A 13,663-nucleotide genomic window follows, 5' to 3' on the forward strand; every position below is an offset into this window, starting at 1 on the left:
TGGCTTATTTCTATCTAATAGGCCCAAACAAGGATTGTTCCCAATGAATCAAGTCTTGGAGAGCTACAATAATTTGGTCAACTCCCCATTTTATGATTGTGTAAATTGAAACATATTTGGTTGTTACATGGTTAATGAGGATCTGGAGGGGTAGACCTGTTTTCTGTTGAAGGTTTTATAATGCATATGGCAGTGAATTTGCACTTGATACAATTGCCTTGCCTGTCCTACAACATCTGGATAGCTAGGCATCATGACAAAGTGCAAATGACCTTTCATATATTACAATTTTTTTTTTACTGAACTGAGTAGTTTTTCTTGGCTTAACAAATCAAGCTTCTGATGCTCTACAGTACTATTTTAATTCATGCAGTATGTTACTGCTCACCGATTAGAGCAATACTGACTGTGTTATGGAATGGTGGTGGTGGTTTATGGCTTTCTATTATGATGTACTGTCTTTATAACTAACGTGGAAAAAGCACCATTGACATTTTTTTTCCAACTCCGGTCTGAACTTTGAGGCTGGCATTCCTTTATAAATAAGTCAGGATTGTTCTATACTGAGTTTACTGAAGTATGTACCCATTGAAAGTGGTGATTTTACTGTGAAAGATTTTAAACTTATTTGTAAAGGTCTTGTTTATCCTAATTTCTAACTCTATTGACGATTTGAGGTAACATAGCTTTTTGGCTAATCCTGCCTTGGACTGAATCCACTTAATTTCCCATTTAGTTTATTTCATATCACGTATCCGTTAATGCTTTTCTCCTATCAGATGGCTTTTTTTTACCAAGAGGGAGAATTCTGAAAGCCAGGCCATTTTTGAGACCTGTTCAGGTATTCCCCTATTGAGAAACAGGAAATATTTCCTATTCTGGTGTTGAGTCCCTAATTGACCAAGAATATTATCTGCCTTGCCTTTGTTGAATTGTTTAATTGGAATGTGCTTAGGAGTCAAAATCGCTGAACTTAGAAAATGCAATGTGCATTTATAGACCAATTTATTATAAATGTGCTTATGCAAATCCTTTAATGTTTGAGCTAAAACTTACTCATTTTCCTTTTAGAAAACTGAAATCATACTAAATGTCATTAATGGAGGATTTGTAATTGGTGCACGCATGGCATTCATAGAAATTGTGTTGGGATAACTTGCAGATATTTGAGGTTTCTGTTGACAACCATTATTTCTGCGTTATTCAAGCTTCTTCTCCATAATTTTATTTTCATTTTTCTCTCCTTTCTGGATTCGCTGACTTCTAATCCAATCTGTGGTCACGGCTGTAGTTTCAAGCTTTGGATGGTAGCAGCCAGCTCCTTAATCCCAGACTGCTGCTATTACCACTCCAGGAACACTTAAAAAAAATTTCAAGCTCTGTTGCCTTTCCCTTAGACGAGAGGAAATTCGCAAGTTATCTATTGTGGCTGACAGAGAGGGTCACTTCAGATGGGTGGTGATTAGCTCTGTGCAAGAAATCGTGCACAATGTATTTTTGTGCATGATTTTTCTACCAGCTCTGTTGAAACATAGTCTTCAGTTTAGAAATAAAATTAAGTTGGAATGTTGCAAGGACGAATAAAATGATTTATTTTGATGGGATTGTCTTCTGTATATTTTGTCATAAGATGTACATATTTTGGGAAATTGTCTCATTGTTATGAAAAAAAAAAATTTTTTTAGGGGACAGTACTTGAAGGAGCTAAAGTCTAGTTTGTATACACAGTCTGGCCAGCACTACCTTTATTTATTTATTTATTGATTGATTATATTAAGAGTATGGTAGTTGGCTTGATAGATAATAGTTGAATTACAGATCAGCTATTAACTGAGTGGTGGAACAGGCTAAAGGGATTGAATGGCTTCTTATTCCAAGGTGTAGAAGCTATGGTCATCTGATGTGCTTGTACCATTACCACCAGATCTCTTCCATTTCAGCAGGATGCTGCAGAATCTTTTTTATTGTTGGTAAATTGTAAAAAGTTAGTGTTGAATTTCCCATTTTTGGATTCTAACTGAAGCAGTGTGATGGAGTTCAGCTTATAAAAGTTGAAATGACTATGCTTCACACTTCAGACTCTTAATAGTTCAGTTGTTTTTGGGCATCTGTTATTGGAACTCCTGAGACCATATTCTAAACAGTGTAATGGCTGCTCAATATTAATTAAATTACAGATTTCCTTATTCAGTAAGCTACAGTCTGTAATACTTGTAGACTCTAACAAGGTCTTAAGCTCTGAATATTGTCAGTTAATAAGATGTGCTAAATAAACTTAGTGTTTTTCCTGGTTTTGATTTCACTCTTGTTTTCCAGGCTCCTAACTGGACCACTACAGACTCTGGTTTTTACTGACAAGAACTACAGAAATGCGAGCAGATTGAAGTTTCCATCAGTGCTGAGTCATTTGACATTCATCTTTAACAATAAATTTTTTTAAGTGCAAGACATTATTGTCATGTTTTGAAGTCCATATAAGTGGGAAAAAAATAAAATGTTAACTTTTAAACATTTCATTCTTTTGATTTTTATTTTAGGATTATTTGTAGTTCTGTCAATCCTTTTATCACTCAATAAAACTTGTTCCTGTTGAGTGTTAGGACTATAAGAGAAATCAGTCTATTTATATTAAGTTATACTCTGCAGTGAGCTGATTGCAAATGATGTATTGTGCCATCAAGAGTTGGTAAAATGTTTGAAAGTATGTAAAAACCGTAATGTGGGCAACATATAAAAGATAGCGTTAGGCAAGTTTCCTGATGAAGGGCTTTTGCCCGAATCGTCTATTTTCCTGTTCTGTGGATGCTACCTGACCTGCTGTGCTTTTCCAGCACCACTCAAACCATGATCTGTCATTCAGGTGATTTCACTGCTTGATTTCAGTGAGTAATGTGTACACAACAGCTACTACTTGCTATTTAAGGCACAGTTATCTCGTTTAACAATCAGATATTCACATCATTACCCTACCATTCTGCTATTAGACTGGGAATGTACCTGTGGTATTAGTTTGAACAGACTCCTAGCACCAGCCTACCATCTGAAATATAATTATCCCTCTCAGTTTTCTTTATTTTAGTATGGCTTATTTGGTAACACACTTGCCTGAGAATCTGAAGGTAATGAGCCGAAGTCTCACACCAGAAACTTGGGTTCAATGTTTTGCTTGACACTCAGTGTAGTACTGAAGAAATGGAGCACTGTGTTTTGGCTGAGATGTTAAATCAAAGCCATCTGTCCTTTAAGGTGGATGTACAAGATGCTATAGCATTGCTTCAAAGATTAGGCAGATTTCCCCCTGTTCTGACCAATATTTATTAATCAATCAAAAGCATTAGAAAAAATAATTACTCTTTTAGGATATTACCATTTTCAAATAAACTGTGATTCCCATAATATAACAATGACTGAACATCAAAAATATATAATTTGCTATAAAGTGTTTTTGGATGCCATGAAATGCTAACAGAATGCAATTTCACGCTTTTTAAATTTTTTTCAGCTGTAAGCTGTGATTACTGAGGAACTTTTACCTTAACCTGAGAAAAAATTGATGAGATGATTAATCAGTTTACTAAATATAATTTTAGTTAATGCTCTTCCACTCTTACTCAGTGATGTTTTATATCATTAAATATTCCAAGATCAACCTGTGGAGCAGAAATGACAGGAATGCCAAGAAATCGTCTCACCATTTTGCTCAGTATCAGTATCAAAATGTCCATTTTGTCTGTGTCATCTCTTTAGGATTAACTGGATAACACTTCCTATGTATCTGTTCTTCCCTAAGGCCCTGCAATTTTGTTCCTTTTAAGTATTTATCAAATTCCTTGTACGAAAGTTACTTTTGAATCTTCTCCTTCTGCCCTTTCAGTCAATGCTGTCTAAGTTACGAGAACTTGTTATGTAAAGAAAGCTGTTCTTCTCTCCTCTGGCATATTTACCATTTATTTTAAATTTATCCCTGTCTGGTTACTAACCCACGGGAAACATTCCTCTGTCTTTTCTGTCAAAATGTTAAAATTGGAATACCTCTATTAAATCTCACCGTAACTTCTCTGCTCCAAGGAGAGAAGTCCCAGACTCTGTATTTCCTTCACTTTTGTAAATTAGTGGCTGATTGTATCCAAATGTTTCAAAGAACTCATTAAATCCAACTACATGGAGCAAGAAAATTAAATATTGTAAAATCTGGAGTAGAAACAGATGGTGGAAAATGTCAGCATCTTCAGGGAGAGGAGGGCAAGGTGATCAACCTTTCCTCTGGACTGGCTTAAGATGAGCAGCTAATATAGAGAAACAAAATTGGACGTGCTGCGGTGTTTAGATGAAGGCTGTTGATGCATTATTGACCCTTTTAAGTGCCAGTTAGATTATTCTGTCCAATTATGTTTTCCTTGCTTTAGGAGGGATGTTGAGGCCTTTGATTGTTCAGAGGAGATTTACCATAATTGTTCCAAAGATGAGGGCTTTATGTTACATGGTGAAGTTGGGATCCTTTTCCTTAGAACAGAAAAGATTAATTGGAGATTTAATAGAGGCGTTCAAAAATTAAGAAAGGCTTTCAATAAAGAATGAAAAGGAGAAACTGTTTCTGGTGGCAGGAGAGTTTCCAACCAAAGGATTATAGGCTTAAAATGGTTGTAAAAGACAATTAGAGTTAAGTTTTTTTTTCAATGCAGCAAGTTATGATTTGGGTGCACTGAAAAGGTTACCAGTGTTCCAGGATTGAGCTGGAGTCTCTGGGAATGGAGAAACATGCGGCCACTTAACTCAGAGACAAGTCACAAAAATATTACGATAAACACCTGTCAATAATTAAAGTACTGGAGAGGGTTAGTCAGCATGCAGGCTCCTTTACTGATGAATAGTGATCATCCAGTGGATAATGAGTCTTTTCATTTTTGGAATGGCTATAAGGAGGGGATGTCAGGCAAATGAAGGCAAGAGAGAATGGAGATAAGTGATTGATGAAATCTCCTGAAAAGTTCAACCGAGTTGGCAATCCAAAATGCACTTCATGAAAGTTAATGGAAACTGGTTCAATGGTAATTTTCAAAACAATGTTTGAAAAGGAAACAATTTATAGGGATATGGAAATCATGCAGAGGGAGTTGAATTAAATGAGTAGTAAATAAAGCTAAGAACTGGGGATGCTGCAGATATGAAACAACCAAATTGCTGGAGAAACTCAACAGGTCTGGCAGCAACCCTGGGAAGAACGAGTTAATGTCTAGAGTTGACTTTTCATCGAAATTGATAACCGCTGGGAAAAAGTGGTTTTTAGGCCGAAGGTGAGGTTGGGAGGGAGGAGGGTGGATGCTGAGCGAATAGATGGAGACGAAGCCCAAAGAGTGGGATATGTGAAAGAGGTAGGCAAACAAGGGGATTACTGGGAGTGTAGCAGCCCAGAAGAGAAGCTGAATAAGTGTGAATGAGAGCAGGAGAGGCTGTGTTGAAAGCAATGTGATAAGTCTGAGAGTAAGTGAGAATGGGTTGGCTGTTCTAAACTTATTGAAGTTTGCGCTCTAGAGATTACAGGGTCCCCAAGCGGAACATAAGATGCTGTTCTTCAAGCTTTGCACAAAGGCATGCTGGAACACTGCAGCAGACCTGTGACAGAAGTGGTGTGTTGAAGTGGTAGGTAACTGAAAGCTCAGGTTCATTCACACAGGAAACATTCTGCACAGCAGTCACCCAGTTTGTGTTTTGTTTCCCCAGTGTAGTGGAGACTACACTGAGCAGGTAGATTGCTGCTTCACCTGGGAGCTACGTCTGGGGCTTTGGATGATGAGGTAAACAGGCAGGCATTACACCTTCTGTCATTGCATGAGAAAGTGTCTTGGGGGTGTGAGAAGGTGTTGGGAGTGAAGGAGGAGTAGGTTAGGATGTCCTGGAAGGAACATTCCCTGTGGAATACTGACAAAGGGGGGAAGGGAAACGTGTTTGGTCCTGGCATCCCATTAGAGGTGACGGAAATGGCAACTTACAATCCTTTCAGTGTGGAGGTTGGTGGGGTGTTAATTTAGGACAAGGGTAAACCTGTTGCTGTTGAAGGAGGAATGGGAAGAGATAAGGGCAGAATTTGGCAATGGGTCGAACTCAGCCAAGGGGCCTATCACCATGGTAACAAGGAATCCTTGGTTGCAGTAAAAATGGAAATTTCTTAGGGGACCCCCAGCACGGAAGGTTCTATCATCAGTACAGATATGACTTTAAGATTGAGAAACTGGGAGAATGGGATGGTGTCCTAATGACTCCTAGGAGAAAAAGTGAGGACTGCAGATGCTGGAGATGTGCTTTTCTAGCACCACACACTCAACTCCGATCCTAATGACTCCTGGGAGCTTCGGATTTCGGTCACAGGCCTCCAGTCTGAAAAACAACCCTCCACCACCACCCCTCTTGTCTTCTACCTTTGTGCCAGTTCTGTATCCAAATGGCTAGTTCCTGTATTTCATGAGTCCAGGCCTTGCTTACCAATCTGCTGTGGGGAAACTTGTCGTTCGCCTTACGGAGGTCCATATAGATCACATCTACCATTCTGCCCTCAATTTGCCCCAAAGATGTTGGGGTTGTTCAGAAATGAATTTCATGCTGTGATCTGAATGTTAAGATAAAAGAAGAACAGGCTTTCATGATCTTCAGTTTGTTCATGATTTTTCTCCTTTTATTGAGATTGCTTCTTTCACTGACTTATAAGAATGAAACTATACCTTGAATGCCTTGATAGTATACCATAGAAACTCAACACAGTGTTTTCCTTCCAGTATGGTGGCAGCCCTAAAACATTGTTCAAATCACACTGAGTGGAATCTTAGTAAATGCGTATAGAACACAACCTTGTCATTTGCAAGCTTTACACATTAGAAGAGAACAGTTTGGTGATATATTGACTGGACTGTTCTAATACTGTCAGCATATTCTATCCATACATTGAAAAGGGAAGGGGTAGAATTAAAGGTAACACAAGTAGTTAGAAGGACAAAAGGGTAACTCGGGAGAGAATAGGGCTCCTCAAAGATTAGCAAGGTGATCTTTGTGTGGAGCTGCAGGAGATGGGGAAGATACTAAACAAGTATTTTTCATTAATACTTAACAGTGGACAAGGACATGGAAGATCTAGAATGGGGAAATAGATGGTGACATCTCAAAAAATGTACATATTACAGAGGAGAAAGTGCTGGATGTTTTGAAATGCACAAAAGTGGATAAATCCCCAGGACCTGATCAGATGTACCCTAGAATTCTGTGGGAAGCTAGAGAAGTGATTGCTGGGCCTCTTGCTGAGATATTTGTATCATCAATAGTTACTGGTGAGGTGCTGGAAGACTGGAGGTTGGCTAACGTGCCACTGTTTAAGAAAGGTGGTAAGGACAAGCCAGGGAACTCTAGACCAGTGAGCCTGACGTTGGTGGTGGGCAAGTTGTTGGCGGTAATCCTGAGGGACAGGATGTACATGTATTTAGAAAGGCAAGGACTGATTAGGGATAATCAATTTGGCTTTGTGCATGGGAAATCATGTCTCACAAACTTGATTGAGTTTTTTGAGGAAGTAACAAAGAGGATTGATGAGGGCAGAGCGGTAGACGTGATCTATATGGACTTCAGTAAGGCGTTCGACAAGGTTCCCCACAGGAGACTGGTTAGCAAGGTTCGATCTTATGGAATACAGGGAGAACTAGTCATTTGGGTACAGAACTGGTTCAAAGGTAGAAGACAGAGGGTGGTGGTGGAGGTTTTTCAGAGTGGAGGCCTGTGACTAGTGGAGTGCCATAAGGATCAGTGCTGGCTCCACTACTTTTTGTCATTTATATAAATGACTTGGATGTGAGCATAACAGGTATAGTTAGTACGTTTGCTGTTGACACCAAAATTGGAGGTGTAGTGGACAGCAAAGAAGGTTACCTCAGATTACAATGGAATCTTGATCAGATGGGCCAAGGGCTTTTGCCCGAAATGTCGATTTCGAAGCTACTTGGATGCTGCCTGAACTGTTGTGCTCTTCCAGCACCACTAATCCAGAATGAGAAGTGGTGGATTGATTTAATTTGGATAAATGTGAGGTGCTGCATTTTTGGGGAAGCAAATCTTAGCAGGACGTATACACATAATGGTAAAATCCTAAGAAGTGTTGCTGAACAAAAAGACCTTGGAGTGCAGGTTCATAGCTCCTTGAAAGTGGAGCTGCATGTGGATAGGATAGTGAAGAAGGTGTTTGGTATGCTTTATTGGTCAGAATATTGAGTACAGGAGTTGGAAGGTCATGTTGCGGCTGTACAGGACATTGGTTAGGCCACTTTTGGTATATTGTATGCAATTCCGGTCTCTTTTGGAAAGATGTTGTAAAACTTGAATGGGCTCAGAAAAGATTTGCAAGGATGTTTCCAGGGTTGGAGGATTTGAGCTACAGGGCAAGGGCTGTTTTCCATGGAGAGTTGGAGGCTGAGGGGTGACCTTATAGAGGTTTACAAAATCATGATAGGCATGGATAGGATAAGTAGACAAAGTATTTTCATCGGGGTGGGAGAGTCCAGAACTAGAGGGCATAGGTTTAGGGTGAGAGGGGAAAGATATAAAAGAGACCTAAGGGGCAACTTTTTCACGCAAAGGATGGTACATGTATGGAATGAGCTGCCAGTTGTTGATGTGGTGGAGGCTGGTACAATTGCAACATTCAAAAGGCATTTGGATGGGTATATGAATAGGAAAGGTTTGGAGGGATATGGGCCAGGTGCTGGCACGTGGGACTAGAATGGATTGGGATATCTGGTCGTCATGGGCAAGTTGGACTGAACGGTCTGTTTCCCCACTGTCCATCTCTGTGTCTCCATGACTTTAAGTGGGTGTTTCCTGCCTGACCACTTTATACACACACACACACACACACACACATATACACTCACTCACAAACACTCACAACCCCCCACCCCAGACAGACACATTCACACATGCACCTTCTCGCAGACTTAGACACTCTACACTCACATACACTCTCACACTCACAACCCCGCACCCCAGACACGCACACAAACCCACATGCACACACATATGTATACGTTTGTGGGGTGAATTTGTACTTGCAGAGTTACATTGTACTTTGCTGAAAAACTGCATGAATCCATGTAAGACTCTGTTATCTCACTTTTTAGATTAGAATCAGACTAAACATTATGGCACAGACAGAGAACACAGGGAGCTAACATCTTCAACATATTATCTGGCTGACACCAATTGTTACAGTTAACCTGAGAATGTAACTTTTAAAAAAGTTTTGTGATTTATATATGAAAGAAGTGAAACTATAATGGTAAATATAACAGATGAAAGACTCAACAAACAATCAAGGTATTTTTCAGTGTATAATTTCAGTTACATCACACTGTAAACCTTTGCTATAAATTCTGTGTCTTACAATTATGTACTCCACAACCATCTGATGAAGGACCAGCACTCCGAAAGCTAGTGCTTCCAATTAAACCTGTTGGACTATAACCTGGTGGTGTGATTTTTAACTTTGTACATCCTGCCTGATAGACATAGAGGTATGTATCACAGTCTCATAATAAGCAGTTTTCCCTATGAGAATGGAGAAGTTTCATTCTGTTGCTTGCAAATTGATGGATTTCTCTACCCCAGGGAGAGATGGGGTGCTCAGCTCGGAGTACATTCAAAACAGATGTACAGATTTATTTTGATCAAGAAGGGGATAAGATGGGAAATGTAATTTGAGGTCATGATCAGCCATGATCTTATTCATGATGGAGCAGGCTGAGGGAGGTCGCGTGACTGCTTTTGGTTTTATTGCTCACATTCCAAATTCTAGGGAATGCAAACTCAAATCATACAACCTGTCCTCTCTTTAACACATACAGAGTTGAGAATCTGCTCTGTGCCTACTTTGGCCTTTTTAGACCTATTACATCAAATCCTCATTATCCATAGGAGATTGGGCATAGACTTCCCAAGGATAACAAAAAATACAACTACCACTCCTTTGTTGCAGTCTTACATAGCACAAAGGATGACACAATCAAACCAGACGAGTCAATGTGGAGATATTGAGGACTGCAAATGTGAAGCAATCCGAGTTGATAAAGTGTGGCGCTGGAAAAGGCACAGCAGGTCAGGCAGCATCTGAGGAACACGAGAGTCAATGTTTTGGGTTTCACCCTTCATCAGGACTGGGGAGGGGCAAGGGGACTGAAGGAAAGGTATTTGGGATGGCGATAGGTGGGCAAAGGAAGGAGGTGATTGTGATACATCAGTGGGAAGTGTGGAGGGGATAGGTGGGAAGAAGATGGACAGGTAGGTCGGATCAAGAGGGCAGAGCCGAGTCAGAGGATTGGACCTGGGATGGCATTGTTGTAGAGGGAGGAGGAAAACTTCTTCACGGTGTCTGCTCCGCCCTTTTGACCTGACATACCTGTCCATTTTCCTTCTCACCTATCGGCTCCACACTTCCCACCGACCTATCACAGTCACCTCCTACCTTCGCCTACCTACAGCCATATTAACTCCCTTCCCCCAGTCCTATCTCCCCTCGCCTTATTTATCTCGCTGCCCCTTTCCCATCCCCAATCCTGATGAAGGGTCAAGCCCAAAGCATAAACTCTCTTGCTCCTCAGATACTGCCTGACCTGCTTTGCTTTTTCCAGTGCCGAATCAATGGGGAAACGAATACAGGATCTGGGGCTGAATTTTGGGATGTATGTAGATCCATAGGATGTGAGTCAACAGATAGTGAGGAGTGAGTGTATCTGGGTATTGTGTGTTAGTAAGACAATTTTGGTAAATTGTAAAACAAAAATGTACAATACCATTCATAATCTCTGAATACCCCAAGTACTGCACATCCAATTCATTTTGCAGTGTTGTCACCATTGAAGAAAATACAGCAGTTGGTACACACCAAATTTCTTACAGCAACGTGATAATGATTAGAAAATCTGTAGTGATTTGGAATCGGTTTATGTCCACTCGAGGAAACAGAGAGACAGCCGGAGATTAACATCTCCTCTCAGACAATGCAGCACTCCCTCAGTACTGTACTGGGAGATTCAGCTTAGCTTTTTGTCTTTAAGTCCTTGAATTGTACAACCTTCTGGATATTTAAGGCTGATATTTATGACCTACTGAGCTTCAGTAAACCATTATATCAATAAATTAATTCCATGATATTAGGTGTTTTACAATTTGGCACCTACAGAAATAAAATAATATAAAAATACTCTATTGAAGCAGAAGAGATTGTAAAGGGAAATCTTGAGCAAGTGAGTAATGATTAATTATTCTTTCCAATTCTCTAACTCTATGGAATGTGTACATTTGACCTTGTGTGGTTTTATACATTAGTAATGTCACTTTATGAAACATTCCACACCTCTTAAAAATGAATTGCAATCAATATTCTCACCAGTTAAAGGAGTGAATCATTTAAGTTTGCTTTTTTTCTCTATAATTGAATACTACTTATTTCAGATGCATGACTTTAACCAGATGACTGATTAAACATCTAAGTGTTGCAAAGAAACTGACCTTAATGCGTTGTTCTTCCCCTTGTCGAGAAAGTATTTTAATATTAATCCCTCGAGTATAATTCACCACTGAATCAACATATAGTAACAAGTATAAGTTTTAGGTAGGCATCATTCACTGACATTTATTTGACTTGATCTTGGAATTCTGTCATAATGTGGGAGGCCAAGGAAGACAGTGTACTTTAGAAATACAGTAACAGGCACAGCATATACCTCATGGTACGGAATAAAATTAACTGACCTCTCTGCTCTCTCTCGAATCAAATCATCTACCTTTTCATATAGCAGCTGAATTATGATGCTCAAAATCAGAGGAAAGGTCTATGCCTCTGAGTAATGGTGCACCCTTAGCATTAACGAGGCTGTTTTTAATCAAAAGGACTTTAGAAATTATGCATATTACTTTATACATTTATATCAAGGACTTGACCATTGTAAGTCTCAAATACTTTTCATATTTTTGGATCATCTATTAATAGTTCAAATCCCATAAATGTTTTATCCCTGGAGATGGTCTGGACAGCTAATATATATAATCCTTATTGAAATGACATTCACCACATTTTGTTCACATTTTACTTTCAGCATGCAAACAAATTTGAATATTGGTTTAATAAACTGCCCATTTAGAAATATCAATAATGCAGTCATACTGTGGAATTACGAAAGAGCAACATAAAAATGGGCTTGTAATTTTAAAAGATCTGGTTACATTTAACCGTAAGTAAATTTTCTTTGGCACAAGTTTGTACTTACTAATCTCCTTCCCAAAGATGTCATTTTATACTGTAATGGCTTCAGAAATAAGTAATGGAATCATTGATACAACAGATAGGGATAATGAATAATTTATTTCACTTTCAAGTAGAATGTTTATCAATCTGATATTCTAAACCTATTAAAACTTACTTAAATTGTCAGTTCACCCTTTTCACAAGTGGAAGAAATTCTCAAACATAGCTATTTAAAGATATTCATAGTTAACAAAATCATGCAACAGTCCAGCATAGAGGAAGGCCATTTAGCCCATTGAGTTTGCAACAGCTCTTTCAAAGAGCATTCAAGTTTGTTTCACTTCTTTGCTCTTTTGTCATAGCCTTGCAGTATTTTTACCTTCAAAATATTTATCCAATTACCGTTTGAAGCCAACTATTGAATCTGTAACCACCAGTTTCTCAGGCAGTATATTCCATATTCCAATCAGTTGTTAAAAAATACTTTTTCTCATGTCACCTGTTTTTTTTTTACCAGTTACCTTAAATTTATAAATAGCTACTCTTCAGCTCCTGTAATCAATGGGTGGGTGTTTATTCTATCTAAACCTGTGACAATTTTGAACACATCAGTGAAATCTCCTCATAGCCTTCCCTGCTCTATGGGAATGATCATTGCTTCTCTTATAGAGTCATAGAGATATACAGCACAGACACAGATCCTTCAGTCCAACTTGTCCATGCTGACCAGATATCCTAAGTACATCTAGTCCCATTTGCCAGCACATGGCTCATATCCATCTAAACCCTCCCTATTCATATATCCAACTAAATCCTTCCTATTCATTACCCATCCAGATGCCTTTTAAATGTTGCAATTGTACCAGCCTCCACCACTTCCTCTGGCAGCTCATTCCATACACGCATCACCCTCTGCATGAAAAAGTTGCCCCTTAAGTCTCTTTTATATCTTTCCCCTCTCACCCTCAACCTATGCCCTCTAGTTCTGGACTTCCCCATCCCAGGGAAAAGACTGTCTATTTATCCTATCCATGCCCCTCATGATTTTATGAACCTCTATAAGGTCACCCCTCAGCCTCCGAAGCGTCAGGTAAAACAGCCCCAGCCTGTTCAGCTTCTCTCTATAGTTCAAATCCTCCAACCCTGGCAACATCCTTGTAAATATTTTCTGAACCCTTTCAAGTTTCACAACATCCTTCCAATACAAAGGAGACCAGAACCACATGCAATATTCCAAAAGTGGCCTAACTGATGTCCTGTACAGTCGTGACATGACCTCCCAACTCCTATACTCAATACTCTGACCAATAAAGGAAAGCATATCAAATGATTTCTTCACTATCCTATCTACCTGCAACTCTACTTTCTAGGAGCTATGAACCTGAACTC

At 39.3% G+C, this 13,663-nt stretch overlaps 1 protein-coding gene across 1 annotated transcript in view; it reads left to right on the forward strand.

The window, feature by feature from the left end:
* LOC140477320 (eukaryotic translation initiation factor 3 subunit E) overlaps positions 1-2,509 on the forward strand; it is a 158,730-nt gene extending 156,221 nt beyond the window's left edge. Inside the window, exon 13 of the mRNA XM_072570991.1 lies at positions 2,317-2,509. Within this exon, the coding sequence (XP_072427092.1) occupies positions 2,317-2,355 (39 nt within the window). The 3' untranslated portion in view covers positions 2,356-2,509. The remainder of the gene's footprint in view (positions 1-2,316) is intronic.
* Positions 2,510-13,663: the final 11,154 nt, after the last annotated feature.

Source organism: Chiloscyllium punctatum, chromosome 5 (assembly GCF_047496795.1).
Source record: "Chiloscyllium punctatum isolate Juve2018m chromosome 5, sChiPun1.3, whole genome shotgun sequence".
NCBI classification, from domain to species: domain Eukaryota; kingdom Metazoa; phylum Chordata; class Chondrichthyes; order Orectolobiformes; family Hemiscylliidae; genus Chiloscyllium; species Chiloscyllium punctatum.